The sequence below is a fragment of the Oryctolagus cuniculus genome, chromosome 8 (assembly GCF_964237555.1).
Source record: "Oryctolagus cuniculus chromosome 8, mOryCun1.1, whole genome shotgun sequence".
NCBI lineage: Eukaryota > Metazoa > Chordata > Mammalia > Lagomorpha > Leporidae > Oryctolagus > Oryctolagus cuniculus.
Window position 1 is genome coordinate 17,235,458 of NC_091439.1, and position 21,929 is coordinate 17,257,386.

General features: G+C 41.8%; 1 protein-coding gene and 1 long non-coding RNA gene across 4 annotated transcripts in view; one reads left to right on the forward strand and one right to left on the reverse strand.

The window, feature by feature from the left end:
* Positions 1–1,288: 1,288 nt before the first annotated feature.
* The window catches only part of EDNRA (endothelin receptor type A), an 84,904-nt gene continuing 64,263 nt past the window's right edge, over positions 1,289–21,929 (reverse strand). The window contains exons 4-8 of one of the 2 annotated variants that reach the window (XM_008267274.4): positions 15,108–15,306; positions 10,850–11,002; positions 7,111–7,244; positions 6,199–6,307; positions 1,289–4,522 (exon numbers count right to left, since the gene is read on the reverse strand). In XM_008267274.4, coding sequence (XP_008265496.1) covers positions 4,382–4,522; positions 6,199–6,307; positions 7,111–7,244; positions 10,850–11,002; positions 15,108–15,306 — 736 coding nt within the window. In that variant the 3' untranslated portion in view covers positions 1,289–4,381. The remainder of the gene's footprint in view (positions 4,523–6,198; positions 6,308–7,110; positions 7,245–10,849; positions 11,003–15,107; positions 15,307–21,929) is intronic. The other variant, NM_001105674.1, reaches the window with a different exon arrangement.
* LOC103350684 (uncharacterized) lies at positions 4,520–20,226 on the forward strand. 2 transcript variants are annotated; one of them, XR_007909379.2, is made up of 5 exons: positions 4,520–5,919; positions 7,154–7,405; positions 15,795–15,929; positions 16,370–16,459; positions 17,590–20,226. It is a non-coding gene; the product is annotated as an uncharacterized lncRNA (long non-coding RNA). The 2 variants fall into 2 exon arrangements; XR_007909381.2 differs by lacking the exon at positions 16,370–16,459.

Here is a 21,929-nt window from a genome sequence, read left to right on the forward strand (position 1 = left end):
TAGGATATGTGTGTTGCAGGCAATAGAAAACCAAATTTAACTAGGATAGGCAAAAAGGTAGAAGTGCTGTCTTACCCAAGCCATGGGAAAACCAGAACTGAGGACTTGAATGCTTTTTTCTTCTTTGTGACTGTCCAGGTTGACTTTCTTCATGATACTCAAACCATGGTGACCAGTAGCTCTCAGGTGCATAACCCTTAGCCCTGCCACAGGGGGAAAAGGACTCTTTCTTTCTTTCTTAGTTCTATTAGAAAAATCACCAGAGGATGCTGGGTAGCCTAACCTAACCTACTGACTTCTAGGAGAGGACAGGCTCCAGTCAGAGTAAGGTTTTAAAAGGCTGGAAACAAATAGGCATGATAGGAGCTGGTTACTGTTGTCCTGCCAAGAGAAGGTGGTGCTGGGACTAGGGAGGTAAAGTGGAGACAGAGATGTGCTCAGGTTCAGGGTAGGTTCTGAAGATACAATCTATGGAGATGTTGGGTGGATGTTGTGAGAGAAAGGAATGAGAGATGATATCAAAGTTTTTGCCCTGAACAACTCAAAAGATTCAATTGTCTTTGAGTAGAGGAATATTACAGTGGGACAGGCAGGGCGCTATCATGAGCATCATTTTGGATCCAATTGGAGGTGTCAAGCAGTTGGATATATATGAGTCTCAAAGGTGTCTGACATGGTGTTCATTGACTGCAACTGCCTACTGCCTAACTCCTCTAGAATGCAATCTGTGTTAGAGCAGGCACTTTGCCTGCCCTGCTCACTTCTATTTCCTCATTATTTAGAAGAATTCCTGGTGCATAGTAGATGCTCAACAAACTTTACTGGAAAGGCCGTGGGAATTTAGCCTTGTGGTTAAGATGACCACAGCCCATACTAGGGAATCCATTCAATTTCTGGCTTCTGACTCCAGCTTCCTGCTAAGGCAGACGCTGGGAGACAGCAGGTGGTGGCTTATCTGGGCTCCTGCTGCCCATGTGGGAGACCTGGATTGAGTTCTGGGCTCCTGGCTGTGGCTGGGGCCATTGTAGGCATTTCAGGAATGAGCCGGGGATGGGAGATCTGTGTTTCTACCTCTCAGATAATATTTAAAATTTTTACTGGAAAGGTGAATGAGGGAAGGACTGGGAGAGTTAAATGTTCTGTACAACAAAGCAGGCTGAAGATAAAATTCTGTTAAGTATCTATTAGAAAGTTAAAATTGCTTACTTGGCTATTTGTAGGGAGAGATTTGCAATAGGTATTATGTAACAAACGTGTTCTAGGAAGAGCTATGCAAAATGAAGAGACATTTTTGAGGCTTCTGTAAACTTTTATTTTATACCTATGGACCACTGCCAACTTAGGGCCTTGGCTTATGGCTCATTCCTACAAAGTTAATTGTGGGAAAGATAAGGTAAAGGTAGAAATTGGAAATATTCTTACCAGTAAACCATGTTTATTTACCAGTCAATAAACAAAATGCATATCAAAGCTAGTGTAGGTATTCAGAAATCTATGATTTTCTGTTTATAAAATAAAATTTTTATATGCAAAAAACAAGGCATCTTAAAAAATAATTGCATAAACAAAGTGGTGTGATCCTATGGCTTTTATTATAGGCATATATCACTGCTTGTGATGCAACAGTGGAATAATGGAATTTGACTAACACACAAAGGAGTGGGATTTCTTAGCCCTACAGTCCAGGCAACTGAAACCCAATATTATTTTACTTGTGTCTGCTAAAATAAGGCCCCAAAATTAGCTTTGCTAATTTTTCATCAGTACTTTATCTGATGATAAATCAGAGACACATCAGACAACTGTTAACCTCCCCATCACTTTGAGGATTAATTAGAATATAATACTTCAAAACGTAATGAATTTTGCTCCAGCACAGGAAATATGACCCCAAATACTGCTTTATCAAACCAATCATCCAACCAACCAAAGTCCTATATTGTTAACCATTGGCTCATCCCACTGTATATTACCTCCCATATTCCATTTGCAATAGTAACATGGCTACAAGATTGATAAACACAAAGTCTTACAGGTGAACACTGACTGAGACGAGTTGTCATGATGAACAATCATCTAGATTCACATAGATATGTAATTTGGCACAACAGAGTATTATTATTAGATTAAATCCATACATGCCATCACACACATGCCTAGCAACACATACATTCCATGAAGACAATCACAGAAAAATCACTAAAAGAAATTTACAGTTGTTTATATATATATACATATATACACATATACACACACTGTAAAAGTATTTTTTTTTTTTGCTATACTCACAGTCTGTAAACATCTGGAAAAATATCCAGGAAAAGTTGCTGTGGGCCCTTTGAAATGGTGACCATATGAAGAGTAGGGGCTGGGGTGGGGATAAAGGTTCATTATCAGAGAAGTAAAAAATGGTAAGTTCATGGTAGCATTTGGGAATAACTGTTTCACTGACATGATAAACTCATCTGACCACTTGGAAATTGTGCTTCTTAGATGGAAAAGGGAATAACCAGAAAGTCTTACTGCCTGATAACATTTTAAGAGAAATTAGAATACAAAGGGATATAAATAATGTATATATAAAAGGGTCTTCAGAGAGTTCGTGGGAAATGTATATTATGAAAAAAAAACTATGCATTAATTTCAAAGTTTTTGTACCAAAAATAAACTTCTTTTTCTATATTTTTTCAAAAAATTTGTGCACACACACACACACACAGGCAGATGGAGGACATGCCCATCTACTGGTTCACTCCCCAAATGCCTGTAGTGACTGGGGCTGGATGGGGGTTGAAGCTGGGAGCCGGGAACTCAGTCTAGGTCTCCTATGTGGGCAGCAAAAGCCCCATTACTTGAGCCATCACCTGCTGTCTCCTAGGATCTGCATTAGGAAGAAGCTGGAGTCAGGAGCCAGAGTTGGAACAACTCAGATTCGGGCACTCCAGCTTGGGACATGGGTGTCTTACCCCTCAATGTAACAGCTTATCTTTTTATTCCATTTCCATGAACTTTCTGAAGTAGGACTATTATATATGCATTATATATGTTTATTTGTTACTATTATAAAAATCTCAATTTCCAATCTTCTAAAATATTTGATATTCTTTTCCTAGTTTTGGCTTTAGATTCCTATACATTTGTATTAAAAGTCTCAGGCATAGTTACATGACACATACACGTGAATTTTGGTTCACGATATTGATTTTATGTAAACTTACATAGAAAAAATTGGGCTTATGAAAAATAAAACTATTTTATCCAGGTGTTATTTTTGAATTTAACAAAAAGGTTTAAGATCTATAATGAAACTCCCATTAAAAAAGAAATAGAAGTTTCTTAAAAATTGTCTGAATAGCAGCTATTCAATTGCTGTATGTGGTTCTCTATGGTTTCAGTGCCTATATTTGTTGTAGTTTTAGAATTCACATTTAAAAAAATAAAACAGTGACAGGAGAAACACTGAACACTCACCTGAACATTTTTTCTTTTTATGTGTAAATAAGCTCAAATGATCATTTTTAGACTATTATGTCTTAAAAATTATTGACAATGAATGACATTTCAAATAAAGATGATTTAAACTCATAATGTGTTTGACCAAAAAAAAAAAAACACCTCATTTAAAAAATTTGTCATAATCTGAGCCGGCGCCGTGGCTCAATAGGCTAATCCTCCACCTTGCGGCGCCGGCACACCGGGTTCTAGTCCCGGTTGGGGCGCCGGATTCTGTCCCGGTTGCCCCTCTTCCAGGCCAGCTCTCTGCTATGGCCAGGGAGTGCAGTGGAGGATGGCCCAGGTGCTTGGGCCCTGCACCCCATGGGAGACCAGGAAAAGCACCTGGCTCCTGGCTCCTGCCAGGATCAGCGCGGTGCGCCGGCTGCAGCGGCGGCCATTGGAGGGTGAACCAACGGCAAAGGAAGACCTTTCTCTCTGTCTCTCTCTCTCACTGTCCACTCTGCCTGTCAAAAAAAAAAAAAAAAAATTGTCATAATCTCTACATGTGGGTGGTGACTGGTTCTTTTTGACTGTTGGAAGGAACAGCCTTGAAAGCCAGTCATGCACCTGAAAATTATTTTCATGCAAAAGTAGTAAATACCCTTCTGGTTCCAATTGACAGTCTCCACTCTCCCTCAGCTCCTACCATTTTTTAGTGCTGATAATTTGCAGGATTTGTAGATTACAGAGGTCAGATTCATAGACTTTGAGGGCATAACCCCACCCCCCATGCTGTTTTGGAAAGCATCTAGAAAACTCTTTTTCTTGGGGGGGGGACTGAGTGAAGGAAAAGGGGTCGGAGGAGAGACTTCCGGAGAGATGGGTGCTTGTCGTTGGTTCTCTGCTGGGACAGGAAGGGTGGCTTCGCGTGCTGCCTCCTGATAGCTTAGTTAATGCTGTCCTTGTGGCTGCTCCTCTCTGTGTTGTGGTTGTTCTGGTCGTGGTTCTTCCACTGGATGCTTGTGCCGTTCATGGGGACCGAGGTCATCAGGCTCTTGGACTGGTGACAGCAGCAGCAGAGGCACGACTGGGAAAGGGAACAGACGGTAAATAACGGGAGCTACCAACTCCTTCCGGGCCAAACAAACAAGCAGGCCTTGCTCCTGCCACCCCCGTGTCAGTGTTTGTACACGTTGGAGGGCAGTGAGCTTCAGTGGTTCCTAGAAGCATGGAGCCTGCTCCCCTCCCCGCTATCGTCTCAGAAGTCAACTTTCCATTCAGAGCACACAAAGAAATCCCTTGGGTTTCACTGCAAATCTGTTGGTCAAGTGCAAGGCAGTGTTGGCCAGAGCAGAGTTCTTCAGGGCTTAGGGCGGGTGTGCATAGTAAGGACTGGGAGGGGTACCCCCTGGGTGGCTCTCAGCATCAGGGACCTCCTCTGCTCCTCTCGGCAACTCTGGGTGTGAGTTCTAGGACAGCCAGACCCTGGGAGGTGACTAAGAGGCAAAACCGGAATCGGAATCCATGATTGCCAGATTTCTCCCTTTGTATGTCACCTTTTTAGGAAGATCTAGCAAAAGATACGTCTAATTCCCGAGAATATGTTCCTTAGTTTCTCTTTTCCCTTCATTAACACATAAATTAATTAGCAAATGTTTTCCACCTTTTAAAATGGATTGGTTATAGCCTGCATGTTGGTCCTTTTTACACAGAGTATTTTGTGCCTGGTAAACCATTTCAAAGAGACCTAAAAATAAGGCGGCTAAAAATGTCCATATCAACTTTCAACTCTTTGTATGATTCTTTGGCTACTACACATCTGTCTCCTTTCGAATCACGAGTTCCAGGGGGCCAGTTACTGTGTTTACCCTCTCTATCCCTAATAATTGATATTGAGCACTTACTGCTTCAAGGGTTTTACATGCATTAATTTCTTAAACCCTTCTTAGGAGATAGGTGCTGTGATCATCTGATTCATAGACAAGGAACTAAGGAAGCAGAAGGGACACTGGCCAGACCCAGGTCAGACAGCAAGTGCAGGGCTGTCATGTTCAGCAGGGCTGTTTGTTTCCAGAGCCAGTGCCCTGACCTCTTTGCTGCTCTGCCTAATATGTACCAAGAGCTAAAGTTAAACATCCTGGTCCAAGATAACAGAATCCAGTTAGGATTTAAGCCCATGCTAAAGTCATTCCAGGAACAGGAGAAATGATACAGATACACTTGCAGCTTCTGGAGACCTGGTTGGCTTGGCTGGAAGGAGGTTTGAAAACAGAAGAAAACTGATTTCAAAGGAAATTATAGTAGTTCAGATTTCCAGAGCAATAGGCAATTTTTCCCTTCAAGTGGCTATTAATAAATGTATTATAAAAGAGCATTTAAGGATCACTTTCTTAACGACAGTGTTTATGTTCTGTTGATACTTTGTTTAAAGTCTAATGCAATTGAAGGGGTGAATAGGTTTTCCGTACTCTGCGTGGCCTGAAGGTAAGATGTGCGCATTTCTTTTCAACAGATGGCACTAAACTGGCATATAATTATGTCCTTTTAATTTTAACCTCTGAAAATGTTGCCTGTATAGATGCTGCTTTCCTACTATGCTAACAATCTGCACCTCTTTCTGGGTAACAACAATATGGCTTCCACTTTTCTACTGAAAAAGAGTACAGCTGATTAAAGTAATATTCCAAGTGGGATTGGCCATGCCTTTGGCTACTTAATAGACTCATTTGGTTGTCCTTAAAAAATGCTTGCAAACAGCCTTACCTGGAAACAATTTTTAAATTTCTTGCTCACAAAATATAGAGCTATTGGGTTGATACATGAATTCATGGTCGCCAAGTTAATACCGATGTAATCCATGAGCAGCAAGAAGCTGGAGGAAAATAAATAATGCAGAATGATTAGAACAACTTTTTAAAAACCTGCTCGCTGGCATTTATCCTTAGGATAAGCAGTTTTCTTGCCCAGAAGCTATTTCTTACAGTTAGGAGTTGTAAAAAGTGCTTGTTTAAGACAAATATTGCATGTTCTCATTTGTGGAAGCTAAAAAAATTGATTTTTGTGGAAGAGAGTAGAACGGTGGTCATCAGAGACTAGGAGAGTAAGGGGGCAGAAGGGACAGAGAGTTAAATAGCAGGTACCAAAGTATAGCTAGAAAGGAGAAATTCATCCTGGTGTTCTGTAGCACAGGATAATCACGGTCTACAACCTATGTTGTATTCTGAAGTAACTGGAGGAGTCCTGATTTTCCCAACACATAGAAGTGGTAAATACGTGGTAAAGTGGAAATGCTAATTACCCTGATTTGATCTTAACATATGGTATACATGTATGGAATTACTGCACCGAACCCTATAGAGATTGTACAAATGTAAACTGTAAACGTATTTTTGAAAATGGCAGCTTCAATGGTGAGACGGTAACAGATCACCTACTTAGTTCCCTCAAACCCTTACATACAGCCTCAGGAGGGGTGTGCCAAGAGTATAGACATGACTGGCTGTGACTGGCACACACCTTGGGAGCAGGTGCAGGCTATGTCAGTAAAGAAGAAGAGTTGATTTTTAAATTTTTAATTTTGGGGGCTATTGATAATGTAGACAAAATGGTTTTGTTAAGTACTTGAAACACAAAAAGCAGAACAACCCATTTCCTCATGGGCACACAAAGTCATACCTAAGTAATTCACATCGGTTCTTGTCCATCTCGTCATACACAGTTTTCTTCAAAATACGGCTTAAATGAAGAGGGAACCAGCAAAGAGCAAAAATAACAACCAAGCAGAAAACAGTCTTTGCCACTTCCCGACGCTAAAGGAAAGAGGAAAAAAAGTACAGTAAACTCAGTGTTCTTCCACGAGGTCAAAGAACAATGCAATAAGGTGGCAGCCGGCTTCAGGGACATAGCTCCAAGAAGAGCCAGGAGAATGCACTGCCTCCCAGGGCCTCTGCCTTAAGGTTCTGAGTCCCAGGTGAGTGTTCAGCTGAGCAGCTAAGAATCTGGTTAGGACAACTTGCATCTCATATCAGAGTGCCTGCGTTCAGTGCTTGGCTCTGCTCCTGATTCCAGCTTCCTGCTAATGCACACCCTAATAGGCGGCACTGATGGCTCAAGTAGTTTGGTCCGTGCCAACCATGTGGGAGACTTGGATTGAGTTCCTGGCTCCCATCTTCAGCCTGGCCCTGGTCATTGCAAACATTTCAGGGGTAAACCAGCAAAATCCTGAGCTCCTTCTTTCTCTCAAACAAGTAAATATATATATAACAATTTAAGCTAAATTCTGAGTCTAGCTTTCTGATCAAGGAGTTACTAACGATGTGTTGTGGCAGCTGCCAGGAGGTTTGCTGGCTTCCAGTTGGTTATTAGGGTCAAGAGACAGGTGGGAACTGGCTGCAGTGAGCCAACTCTGGGGCTGAGTGTGTGTGGGTGTAGGTGGGTGTGGGGAAACGTGAGTTAAAAGTTGGCAAGGTGACTGAATGGAACACGAAAATGAATGATGAGTGCACAAAGAGGTTTGGGGAAAATTGCAACCCAAAGCAGGGAACGTTAACTCAGGGAAGCCAACAATAAACTCACATGATGAGTGGAGCCATTCAAATATCTCCCATGGCAGTTGTCACAAATTACTGCTTTAGCCCAACAAACTCGGAGCTCTTTACCCTTTCCTGGTTACAGGGCTGGTGGGGATATGGCTGTGGGGCGCTGACTAAGGGAGGAAACAGAGAACTCCGATCTGCAGGGATGGCAGCTCTTTGAAACTGGTCTTTTTGTGTATAGAGAAAGAGTGCACTCAGAACAGTAGAAAGGCAGGGCATGGGGGAAGAGGTTTCTTTTCAAGTGCACTCTGACTTTTTTATTTTTATTTTTTTTTAGGATTTATTTGAAAGGCAAAGTTACAGAGAGTGAGCAGAGGAGAGGGGAAGGAAGGGGAGCGGAGGGCAGAGGAGAGTAATTTTCCATCCCCTGGTCTACTCCCCGAGCTGGGCGAAGCTGAAGCCATGGGCCATCTTCTGCTTTCCCATGTGTGTTAGCAGGGAGCTGGGTCAGAAGCTGAGCAGGCAGACCAGCGCTCATATGGGATGCTGGTGTCACAGGTGGTGGCTTAACATGCTGTGCCACAATGACAGCACTAAAGGTAAGCCTTTTAAGAAGTAGAAACAGCCAGTATTGTGGCACAGCAGGTTAAGCCACTGCTTCCAATGCCTGCATCCCATATCAGAGTGCTGGTTCGAATCCTGGATGCTCTGCTTCTGCTTCAGCTCCCTGCTAATGCACCTGGGAAAGAAGCAAAAGATGGCCCAAGTGCTTGGGCCCCTATTACCCATGTGGGGGAACCCAGATGGAGTTCCAGGCTGCTGGCTTTGGCCTGGTATGGCCTCGACCATTGCAACTATTTGGGGAGTAAACCAGTGGGTGAAAGATCTCTCTGTTTTTTCCCCTTTCTGTCACTCTGCCATTCCAACAAATAATATCAATACATTGCCGAGACAGTCTGGTATCTGTTGGTTCTTATCTCATTTAGTTGAGTAAACCTCTTAACTACCTGTATAATAAGGATAATATCTGACCCACCTACTTCACAGGATGCTTAGAGGAATCAAATACTCTTTAAAAACTTAAACTGTGATAGCAATATAAAGTATGTTATTGTTCCCATTCCCTATTTAGTTATTTTCAGAGAAGGTACACATTCAATATGATGGCAACAGAAAAATCACCATTAAAACACTTTTTTTTTTTTTTACAAATCCATTCTAAATTAACTCCATTGCAGGAATGAGAGGTAACACGTGCTTAATATGTTCACTTCTAGAGTATTTGAAACATTCATGCCTGAACAAAGTCATACTGAGGTTTCTCAATGCAATTTTCCTGCTGAATGTCAATAAAAGATAATAGCTACCATTTGTGTGCTACGTGAGATTTTACAAAGTACATGCATGCACATTCATTCCTTTGATTCTCATGGTAACATGGTAACACTGATTCATATATTATTATCCTCAATTTATAGATGGGGAGCTGAGGCTCAGGAAAAGCAGTAGAGTAGTTGAAAAGAGTTGCTGATGAGGAATGAGGCTGTGTACGGTAATTGCATAAAAGACAGATAAACAGGCCTCAACTCACATGAACTTTTGGTGTGGTTAGACTTCCTCATATACTTCTCTGCTGTGATGAAACATTACCAGCAGTCTGTATTCCTGTTTGAATTAATGTAAATTAACGTTTGCTGAGTGCCTACCAGGAGATGGGAACTATTAGGTAGCTCACATGCTTTAGGTAAGCCCCAGGATGTATTATTACATGTGTTTTACAAGAAACTACAGGCTCAGAGATGAGGCAGTCTGACCAAGGTCACAGAGCCAGTGAGTCTGTTTTTCCCTCTAAGCCCGAAGTTTTAACTGTTTTATTTGCTTACCAGGAGGTCCCAAGATTAGCTTCCTATTGAAAATGTCTTCTAGAACTCTGAGCCCATTTCCTATCAAGAGTCTTACTGTCGATGTTGCTTTACTGAGGTTCATTTCCTGTTTCCCACTTCCCTCATACATGATGCCCACTCTTTGTTTTAACCAGACTCCTGTTCTTCCTCACTAAATCCCATGGCTCTTCCAAGGCCCTGTCCAATCTCCCACGTCCAGCAATAGTTTCCCTGTGACTATCTCATAACCTCCCTTGCTTTCTATAGCACAGGCTACTTTGAACACTCCTGTGACTGCTTTCCAGTTGTTTCATGTTTGAGTTTTATTTCTACAAGATTGCAACACCTGCAATGGAAGGAGGTCCGAGGCTTCTTCTAGTCTTGGCACAACGCCAAGCCTAGTTCATTGCATGGGCACCCACTTAGACATGGACTCCCTGCACAATCAATGAATTATTCTGTTCTCTTTGGGCCCAGCTTCTGGGACCACCTGTCTCACTGGCAGACTCTCATTTCACTAAAGAAGTTCCCAGTACTGTAACTTTGAAGAAAAGAATTACAAGATAATAAGATTTCTAGGATGCCAGGCTAAATCTAATACAGTCGTTAGTCACTTAGTAATGGGGATACATTTCGAGAAATGTGTAATTGGGTGATTTTGTCATTGCATGAATATCATGGAGTATACTTACAGGGCTAGATGGTCTGGCGTGTTGCTCCTAGCCTACAAACCTGTACAGTATATATTAATTTACTGATTGTTGTAGGCAACTATAACATTGTATTTGTGTAACTGAACAAACTAAACCTAGAAAAGACACAGTAAAAGCATAGGCAATGGGAATTTTTCACCTATTATAATCCACCATCCCTTATGCAAGTGTCATTGACCAAGAACATTATTATGTGGTGCCTGACCGTACTCATATTTGTCAGTCTGTTGCTGTCAAGGACAACAGAGCCTTGGCCATGTTTTCATGATCTTAGCAGACTCACCTGTTTCAGATGTTCACTGAGGGCAATCCTCAAGCTGCCATTCCTTCTGTTTAACATCTCGCAAGTCATGAGGGTATAGAAGATTGCGGTGCACACCAGGGGCATGCAGAAATAGAAGCCGAAGAGCCACCAGTCCTTCACATCTTGGTAGAACTGTGAAGAAGGGGGCAGAGTAACGTAAGCCAACTGTGCAATGCCTCTGGGAGCTTCCAGATCTTCACATGGCCGAAAGATATGTTTGTATATTCACGTTCTCTGCTCGTCTGGGGTGGGGGTGGGGTCTTCAAAAAGTTCATGGGAAGTGTTATGAAAAGACTATGCATGGATTTCAGGAAGTTTTGGCACCCAAATAAACTTTTCATTCCATTTTCCACAAACTTTTTGAAGTACTCACATAACGAGTGGGCCTGTGCTGGTGCTCAAAGCTCAGTCAGCTTTGAAACTCCAGAAGTTACCCTGGGTTTATAATAGCACATGAAGGAACAGCATCTAAAGATTATTCCAACAAGGATACTTTTTATAAACTCAAGTTGATTTCAGTTACACAACGGAAGAGCCCCAGTCAATAAAGAATTTCTTTTGAAAGCCCATAAAACATGATTGGAGGCCTGTTTTTCCTTACTGATGAGCTCCAAACTTTTGCTAGTGCCTGCTTCACTTTTAGCTATTGTGGTTAAAGTGTGCTGAAAGTGAACATATTGTTTGGACACAGTGAAGGTTATGAATGGCTTATCTGTGTAGCTTTGGTTAATGGGAGTTAACCCTTTGCCTGGTATGCCAGCTATGTGACCTCAAACCCAGCCAGTCTGAGCCATCAATAACTATGCTCTTTCTCCCTCTTTTAATACTTACCACCTGGAAGCCATTGAGGTCGCATACCTTATCTGCAGGCACATTTAAGCATTATCTCCTGGGAGTGAGCAGGATTTGTAAATACCAAGATTATTCAGCTGTATATCTTTTAAAAGGAGGAAACTTAATGCCCTATAAAAATGGAAGTTGGAAAATGATCTCCAAGTTCTTCTTCCCACTAAATTAATCACCAACTTGGGAAGCAATGCTTGTTCCTTCCTTACAACGGCCTGCAGATTGTTTATTTACTAAGGATAATGCTGCCTCCCGTAATATCTCAGTTCCCACAGTAAAAAAATAAGCTTGCTGCTCTGTGAAAAACTGGACGGTTTCTGAATATAGAAAGAGGTCCCGTGAGCTACATTTATAACGTGTCTATTAAAATGATCTAAAAATGGTTTCTGAGGACAAAAACATTTGAGGATGGGGTGCTTAACTGTTTTCATGCCACAGACCTCTTTGGAAGTTTGGTGAACACTATAATCACTTCTGAGGATATTATTTATATGTATACATATATGTGTATATATATATAATGATTATAACAGACACTAATTATATTGAAACATAGCCATTAAATTCCACTACAGTAATACATGTGTTTTCTTAAAATAACAAAGGTGGTTCCAATGACCACCAGAATTTTGGAGTAGTAGTGAGTCTATGACATTTTGACACGTGAGTACAAATGTTATGGGGTATAAAATGTGTGTTATTTCTATTAGTGAAAAAATTATGGTACTTTTAAATACAATTATTGTTTCTTGGTATATTCTTAATCAAAGGAAATGATAAATTTCAGTTGGAAGTCAGTGAAAATAAACACATAATTTCTTTCTCATCCAAGCTCACAGACCCCTGAAGTGTATCCTCAGGTTAAGTGCAAACTCTGAAAAGAATTAGTTTATTCAAATCTGCTTATACAAATATTTTCATATCCCTATCACACTGTGGATGGATTTCAGTCCTGAAGTTTGAAAGAAAAATTAAAATCCAAAGGGCCCTTAAAATTTTTTTTTAAGTGCAACACAAGCACTCCTTTTTTGTTGCCCCTTCTTCCCAGGCATTGCTGTCTGGGTGTGAATGACCCAGACGCAGCTGTAGAAGGGTTGGGATGGAGTCCCCTGCCCCCTCCACGGCAGAGGCCTATTGAGAAGGGGGCCACCAGCAAGGATGTGGGAGTGCCTCAGGTCGGTCTAGGGTAGGGCAAAGTAGAAGTGGACAAATGGGAGGAAATAGAGAAAAAGAACAGGACTTCAGTCTTGGAATGAGCGCTATAATATTATTCCTTCAATTCCTACCCTCCTCTGCCACCCTGTAAGCCTCCCGTGTGAACAGCAGCCCTCTTTGCATGAACACTTAGGAGAGGAGAGCCATCCTGAAGGAGGAAGCCCTGGACTCTGTGTTGCTCTGAAGACTGGTAGCAGCCTCCTTCCTCTGATGATTTGTCTGCAATCTCTGGATTGCCTATTCACATGGCCCAGATTTGGACAACCTCCTACTGTCTCTCTTGTTTTCCACTGTGGAGACTGACCTTATTAAAAATCAGTCCATAATAGAAGAACCACAGTTTTAAGATTGCCAGATTGGCAGTTTTCCTGAGTGCTTTTAATTTTTTAAAATAAGAGTTTCCTTGCAGAATAACTGGTCAACTGCAAAACCACTAATTTTTTGAATTTTCCAACTTAAGAAAATGTACCTGGAGATGTCTGTAAATGATTATGTGTGGAATCTGAGCTGCATGAAACTTACTTCAAAGCACTAAATTATGCTGATTTAAGAGAAATAGTTATCCTTTTGGTTTTCCTCCTTAGTCCACGTGTAACTAGTTTAGCAAAGGAAATATGCATTTTAATCATGTTTTCCAATCTAGCCAATCCTGTAATTAATTTTTTCAGAGAAATTTTAATGTGGTTAGGTGTGTTAAAGAATAACTGAATTTAAGCTAAAACACTTATTAAAAAGTTTGGCGGGGCCAGCACTGTGGCACAGCAAGTTAAAGCCCCAGCCTGCAGTGCTGGCATCCCATATAGGTGCGGGTTCAAGTCCCAGCTGCTCTACTTCCAATCCAGCTCTCTGCTATGGCCTGGGAAGGCAGTAGAAGATGGTCTAAGTCCTTGGGTTCCTGCACCTGAGTGGGAGACCTGGAAGAGGCTCCTGGCTCCTGGCTCCAGATCAGCTCAGCTCTGGCCGTTATGGCCAACTGGGGAGTGAACCAGAGGATGGAAGACCTCACTCTCTGTGACTCTACCTCTCTCTGTAACTCTGTCTTTCAAATAAATAAATCTTTAAAAAAATAGTTTGGCAATTTTATTGTATTTATATACTGTATGTATTGTATTTATATTATTTGTTTACTGGACATAGAATCCATGCTAATATGTTAGTACTACACCCTACTTTTTTTAGTAAACACAAAGTTAAAAAAATATAAGTGAGCAATGTGCAATTTCCCCAAGTAACACAAAGTAGGCACCCATGTATCTCTCAGATGGAAATTATATTCCATATTCTAGAATAAGAAAAGCTGTAGTATAAAAGCAAACAGTATTATCTACATATGAGAGTACTTCAGAAGGTTATGAAAAGTAGAATTAAGAGATATGTTTATGTTGGTACAACAAGTTTTAATCCATGCACATGCAGGGTCTCTAAAAAGTTCATGGAAAATGTATATTATGAAAAAATGATCTTGGATTTTAAAACTTGTTTGAACCAAAATAAATTTACCTTTTAAAGTAAAATTTACTTATTTATTTGAAAGAGAGAGAGAGAGAGAGAGATCTTCCATCCACTGGTTCACTCCCCCAGAAGGCAGCAATGGCCAGGGCTGGGCCAAGCCAGAGCGAGGAGCTTCATCTGGATCTCCCACGTGGGTGGCAGGGGCCCAAACACTGGGCCATCTTCTTCTGCTTTTCCCAGGAGCATTAGCAGGGAGCTGGATTGGAAACGCAGCAGTCAGGACATGAACCGGCGCCCATAAGGGATGCTGGCATCGCGGGCAGCAGCTTTACCCTCTGTGCCACAACATTAGCCCCTAAATTTATCTTTTAATTCCATTTTTCCACAGACTTTTTGAAGTCCTCTTGAACATCCAGTCCCTCTTTCTTAGTAAGTTGCAGAATTCTTATCTTGGTGCAGCACAATAATTGTGTCTACTGCTGCACAATATAAGAATGGTAAGCACCACAGTGCCTTCAGGAAGATAAACACTGATTTAACATCTGTGTTGCACGCAGCTGAAGTGTGTTTGACTAAACTGACAGAGTAATCCGTATCTGGCCTTGAGAAGATGCAACATGTCTTATGATGATTAAGTATAAAGACCCCCATCCCTTAATTAATTCTAAGCGTCAGTCACTTTCTATCTTGAGTGGATTTAACACATTTTACAAACTATTCGTACCTCCATGAATTTTGAGGTGGCATTGAGCATACAGGTTTTGTGCTGTTCACCCCTGTACTCAAAGGGCACCATGACAAAGCCGATGGCTTCAGGGATGGCCAGGATAAAGGAAAGGATCCAGATGGAGACGATTTCAATGGCTGTAATCAAGGGAATCCCAATTCCTTGGACACGACTCCAGGAGGCAACCGCTCTGTACCTGGAAGGAAAAAAGAAAAAAATGGGGTGATGAAATCAAGTTGTGAAGAAATTTTAGAGCTATTTCCATTATAACAACAACTAAAAAAATGCTGGAAAATTCTTCCCCTTGGCCAGTGAGCTGCCATTGGTTTTGTAGGAATTTTTTTGTGTCTTGGTGTGAAAAACAAGCGGGGTCTTTAGGAGCTCCTTCCATTTGGAAAGCAGCTGTCTGGCAGGCCTGAGTGTGAGACCTTTATTTGTGGTCTAGCAGGATCTCTAGAGAATTATGAGCATGGCAGCAATGAATAGGTATGTCTCTGTTTGTAAGCTGGGAGAAAACTCAATGATGGGAGGGGTCGTGAGAGCTGCTGGTACTTGTTCCAGGAATCTCTCTTTCTTCTTAATATATTTATAAAGGAACACATGAAATACCATGAAGCAGGGCCACCTATCCTTAGGGAGTAGTGACCACAGATACTCTATTGTTTTCTCTGTTCTTCTTGTTAGGAAAAGAGTTGCAGATTGGAGCCTCTTCACACGGGGCACCACAAATGTTAGAAAAGCACAGCACAGAATTGAGAGGAGACGGTATGCGAGTCTACAGCCAGACTGAATTTATTCAGCGAAAATCAATCTGTAAAGGTGGGTGACCAACTGCCAACGTGCACATGGATGGAGCACGCGGCAGAAGGCTCTGACCCCAGGAGGCCAAGTCTCTATATTTTAGGAGGGCTAGGGGTGGGGGTAACAGGTGGAGGTGAATTCCTGGAACAGGTCTTTCAGGTGGCCATGCAGGGCCTTGGGAACCTGGGAAAGAATCAGGGGGTGGGGTATGAATCTTAATAGGGTGTAAGACCCAGATGAGATTCAAGGGCAAGGAATACATTCCAAAGTTTATCTTTTTGGGCAATGAGCAAGAATGGCGAGGCTTGTGTCTTTGTTCCATCACTTCTATCCTCAAAATATGATCGTGTGGGGTGGGTACGTGGCCTCATGGCTAAGATGCCCGTGTCCCACATTGGAGTGCCTGGGTGGTTGGATTCCTGGTGCTGGCTCCTGACTTCAACTTCTTGCTAACGCAGACCTTGGGAAACGGAGGTGATGGCTCCAGTGATTGAGTTTCTGTACCCCAGGGGGAGATCAGGCTCCAGGATCCAGGCGTCAGGGATGAGGTAGGGGGCATTTTGGGCATTTGAGGAGTGAACCAGTGTATGGGAGCTCTCTGTGTCTCTGTCTCTCACAGAAATAAAGAAATCAGATCAAAGTGGGCTAGTTTCAAGATGGCAGTTTTGGTAAATATTTCTGGTAAATGTCAACAAATGACTGTATCTCTTAAATTTTGGTCCTGTGCTAGAGTATATAAAACTGACTTAAAGACACCTTGGTTCCTAATCTTTAGGGCTGACAATTTAAGAGGAAAGAATGGTTCCTACAGAGTATGGGATATCAGTGTAACTGAACAAATATGTCAATCAAGAAACTATCTGGCATTAAGAATTTATGCTTACCTTATTGCTTAATATTTTTATGATAATAATCACACATAAATGTTAGGTGTAAAGGAGGTTTGGTTTAGAAACTATGCTCTCTGACCTCATGTGATGGTCTGATGCTAACTAGTTTCAGACGTATTATTAAGAAAAGACCTGTAACATGGCATGGTATTTTTGTGGCTTCATTCTTGAAATTTTTGTTGCTGTTGTAATGGAAAGGAAACATTTTCTTTTCTTAGCTTTCATTAGAAAGTGCCAGAAGGAGGCTGTAAAACAGATCAAGGCATTGGAGACAGGTGCACATGGGTACCCAGGTCATGTAACTTAATGTAGAGGATTAATCAACAAAGCCATGACAACATACAAGCTACCTAGAATCTCTAGGGTGAGCCTGCATTGCCAATATTGAGAGCACTGTCAGCATGTCTATGCAGTACATCTGTGCAAACACCACTCCTAGGAATTATGCTAATTCTCCACTGGAATTGCCTGTTGTTTAGAAACTATAGCTTTGGATATGTAACACAGATGCCTCATGGCCTATAAACAGCTCAATCTGCTAGAGAAATTTTTTGTAAAAGATTTTTTGGACCAGTAAGATTGATGTACAATAAAAATTTCTAGGAAAAGTCATGGTAAGTTCAGAATGGAATAAAATACGGCTATGCAAACAGAACAAGAAAATCCTTTTACGATGTAGCCAAGATTGCATTTGAAAATTTATGATTATTTCCAGTGGGATCAAGATTGCTGTTTATTTTGCTTTCCATTTCTGTTTATGTTTCTTTGTTGCCTTATTGGACTAGCAGCCTCATGTCCAGTAAAAGCCAAAAGGAATGGAGACGGGACGTCTATATGCCAGAGCTTTCAAGTGAGTTACAACAATTTCTTCTCGTGAACTGTTAAGTGATTTAAATAAAACACCTTATCTCATCATAGAGTGAGAAAGTCAGACTTCCTAACCTGGTGTTTTAAGTAATACAATCTGGTCAACATATTCTTATGATGAGTAGACAAGGAAGCTTCAAAAAGTTCATAGGAAATAGAATTACAAGATACATTTCTTTTGGTGCAAGAATTTTGGAAATCCATGCATGATTTGTTTTATAACATACATCTTCAAGAATTTTTTGAAGACTCTTCATATCCACTGACCCAACTTCATTTTATGTGTCATGACTTCTCAGAATACTACACATCCATAATCCAATGTAAACTAACCATTTCTAATAAGTAGACTGATTTTGTGTCTAGTTTAGCAAATTATTCACTCATGTCCTTCATGAACTCACTTCATGGAGAATTAGGGTATTTTTCTTTTGGTGGCCACACTGATCCATGATCATATCTTCAGGAGAGAGGGAGACAACAAAAATAAGATCAATTTGAATCAATAATTTGTGATAGTGGTGGTGGGGAAAGGTGTGAAAAATATGAACTTCTGACATGAGACACACATGCACAGACATGCCCTTCTTACAGGTGTGATGATGATCATTTTTAAAAGATTTATTTACTTATTATATGAAAGGCAGAGTTACAGAGAGGCAGAGAAAGAGAGAGAGGTCTTCCATCCACTGGTTCACTCCCCAAATGGCTGCAATGGCTGGAGCTGGGCCGATCTGAAGCCAGGAGCTTCTTCTAGGTCTCCCATGTGGGTGCAGGGGCCCAAGGACTTGGGCCACCTTCTGCTGGTTTCCCAGGCCATAGCAGAGAGCTGGAAATGATCCTCTCTTGGTTTATTTTCCTCCTCAACACTTGCTACTATGTGACTTATGAAATGTGTTCTTTCTTTATGTTGTTTATTATCTATGTCCACCCCTCCCTTTGGAACATAACTTCCCCAGGGCAGCCATTTCATAGGGTGGCCACCGGACCCAGAACACAAGGTGCTGAAGAAATGGCATCATCGCCGCTGTGGTGGTGGTCCGTTTTCGTACCGTGCATTTGTCTTACCTTATTAGCCAAAGCCAAGAGCACATTATGGTCTGATTTTCCTCTAATTTTTGAGCTAGCCCTGAATTAGGCAGTGGATGAAAAGTTACTACTTTTAGAAAGTCGGAATCAAATACTTTAAAAACAAGGAGAGACCTTTGGGGTGAATGTCCTCCCTGTGGTGTTCTGGTTGGGAACCCGAAGGCTGGCGAGCTGCCATGGCCTCTGCCTGGTCTCCTGTGTATGTGGAGGGGTGGGGCCGGGGCTTTGTTGTGCCAACTCGCAGTGGAGTCTTTTCCCATTACGTCACCTTGTATCCTGTCATGTGATATGCCAAAATAAAAGTATAAATTTGTTTTATTTAATGTAAAGATGTTTGTTACTCTCTCTATAAATAGATGTTCACATGTTTTCAAGACTAGAGGCATTCAATGCATGCCTGTTGATTCTTTAAGGCATGGTCTGGGAGAGTCATTACATGAAAACATTTTAGGACTGAGAGAACTTTGAAATATTATAAAATAAAACAAGTTGAAATATATCACTTCAACATAATCTATTTTATTTCTTCTTATTCTTTGCCCATTTCTATTCTCATAGGCATGGGTTGGATATAGACTATAATAACATCGGTTATGAATTTTATTTTTAGCTTTATTTACATGAAAAAATACTCTCCCATGTTTCTACATAGGCATGCACTTAACCAATTTAAAACAGTAGAATAGACACTGATATAATTTACTTAAATATTTCTCCTATGTTCACATCACTTCTAGCGCTGTGAGTAATATACCTATAATTATGTTTTTATTTAAGATTTTTCTTTTTGAATGGCATTCCTGGATTAATTATCTTGAGTGGGATTCCTGGATCAAGGGAATTAAAAGGAAGCTCAGGTATTTTTATAAAAAACTTCTGGGGGGTGGGTTGGTGGTTAAGCTGCTGCTTGGGGCACCTGTGTACCATCTCAGAGTGTTGAACTGTGGCCAGGCTATGCTGCTTCTGATCCAGCTCCCTGCTAACGTGCCTTGGAAACAGCAGATGATGGATGGCTCAAGTGCTTGAGTCCCTGCCACTCATTTGGGAAGCCTACATGGAGTTGCTGACTCCGGGCTTCAGCCTGCCCAGTCATGGCTGTTGTGGCCATTTAGGAACTAAACTAGTAGACAGAAAATACATTGCTCTCTCTCTCTGTGTCTGTCTGTCTGTCTCTCTCCTGACTCTTCCTTCTCTCCCCCATCACTCTGCCTTTCAAATAAACAAATAAGTAAACAAACAAATAAAAAAAAAACATTTCTGGTGTGGGCACAGCTTGGGAAGCCTGTACCCCAGGTGTGAGTGCCTGGGATCAAGTCCCTGCTTGGGAAGCCTGTACCCCATGTCTGAATATGAGGGTTCAAGTCCCAACTCTACTTTGCATTCTGCTAATGCGTACCCTGGGCAGTAGCAAACGATGGCTCAAGTAGTTGGGTCCCTGTCACCCACATGAGAGACCTGGATTGAAGTCCTGGTTTGTTTTGTTTTTTTAATTTTTTTAATTTTTTTTTTAATTTTTTGACAGGCAGAGTGGACAGTGAGAGAGAGAGACAGAGAGAAAGGTCTTCCCTTGCCGTTGGTTCACCCTCCAATGGCCGCTGTGGCCAGCACGCTGCGGCCGGCGCACCGTGCTGATCCGATGGCAGGAGCCAGGTACTTCTCCTGGTCTCCCATGGGGTGCAGGGCCCAAGTACTTGGGCCATCCTCCACTGCACTCCCTGGCCACAGCAGAGAGCTGGCCTGGAAGAGGGGCAACCAGGACAGAATCCGGCGCCCTGACAGGGACTAGAACCCGGTGTGCCAGCGCTGCAAGGTGGAGGATTAGCCTAGTGAGCTGCGGCGCCAGCCAAAGTCCTGGTTCTGATCTAGCTCTATGCTGGCTGTTGTAGGCATTTAGGGAGTGAACCAATAGATGGAAGATCTCTGTCTTTGTTTGTCTGCCTCTCAAAAAAATTAAAATTGTAATAAAAAAATTTCTGTCTGGTGACTGTCAATGAATGTCTGCATGTGTTACAATTTATTTTTTATTTAATTTCATCACTCCTATAAAGTGGCACTTCTATCTTTATATATGCACACCTTTAATGATGGCAAAATTGACCATTTATAATGATCAAGATTTATATCTCTTAGGTGATAGATAAACTAATTGCCATAAAGAACTTTGGTGGGGGGCAACACTTTTGCGTAGCGGATAAAGATGCTGCTTGCAGTGCCAGCATCCCGTATGGGCGCCGGTTCTAGTCCTGGCTGCTCCACTTCTGATCCAGCTCTCTATTATGGCCTGGGAAAGCAGTAGAAGATGGCCCCAGTGCTTGGGCTCCTGCACCCTTGTAGGAGACCCAGAAGAAGCTCCTGGCTCCTGGCTTTGAATCTGCACAACTCTGGCCATTGAGGCCATCTGGGGAGTGAACCAGCATATGGAAGATATATTCATTCATTCTCTCTCTCTCTCTCTCTCTCTGCCCCTGCATCTCTGTAACTCTGCGTTTCAAACAAATAGATAAATTAAAAAAAAAAGCTTTGGAGGTAAAATGTAGCAAGGAAGACTTTCAAAGAGAAAGCAAGTGCGATGGATTAAAAGAATATTCTTAGAATTCTATCTATGAAACACATTGAATCTGTTCTCTTTATATTATTATATTAACATAAAAATAAAGTATCATTAAAAAAAACCCTGCAAATTCTTTAACACTTCTTCCACTGAGCTCTTCTACTGGGCTGGCCTGTGACAACTCCAACAAAGGGAGTGTAGCTAGAATGATGCTTCCCCAGTGCCAGGTCTGACCTCTGAAAGAAGGGGCAGGTTCTACACTGGAGCCTGTGACTGCTGGAGCAAAAGGCTCTGAGTCTGCATGGAGAGGGAGCTGAGCTCTGCCAGGCTCGGACCTCCAGCTGATCCTGCCAAGGTACCAGCCCTGTGAGTCTCTCACCATGAGACAAGCTCAGACACTGCTGAAATCCACCACGTGGCCCCAATGAAAGTGACAAGGGGCAGAAGAATTGCCCGAATTCCCGACTTACAACACAGAGAGACAGGATGAAGGGTAGTAGTTATAGATGGGCTAAGTTTTGAGGTAGTTTGTTATCAAACAGAAGGGAGGTAGCAAAACTAACCAGCTGCCTGATCTTGACAATGGGGTAAGATAACAGAATGAGTAACTACGTGCAAGAG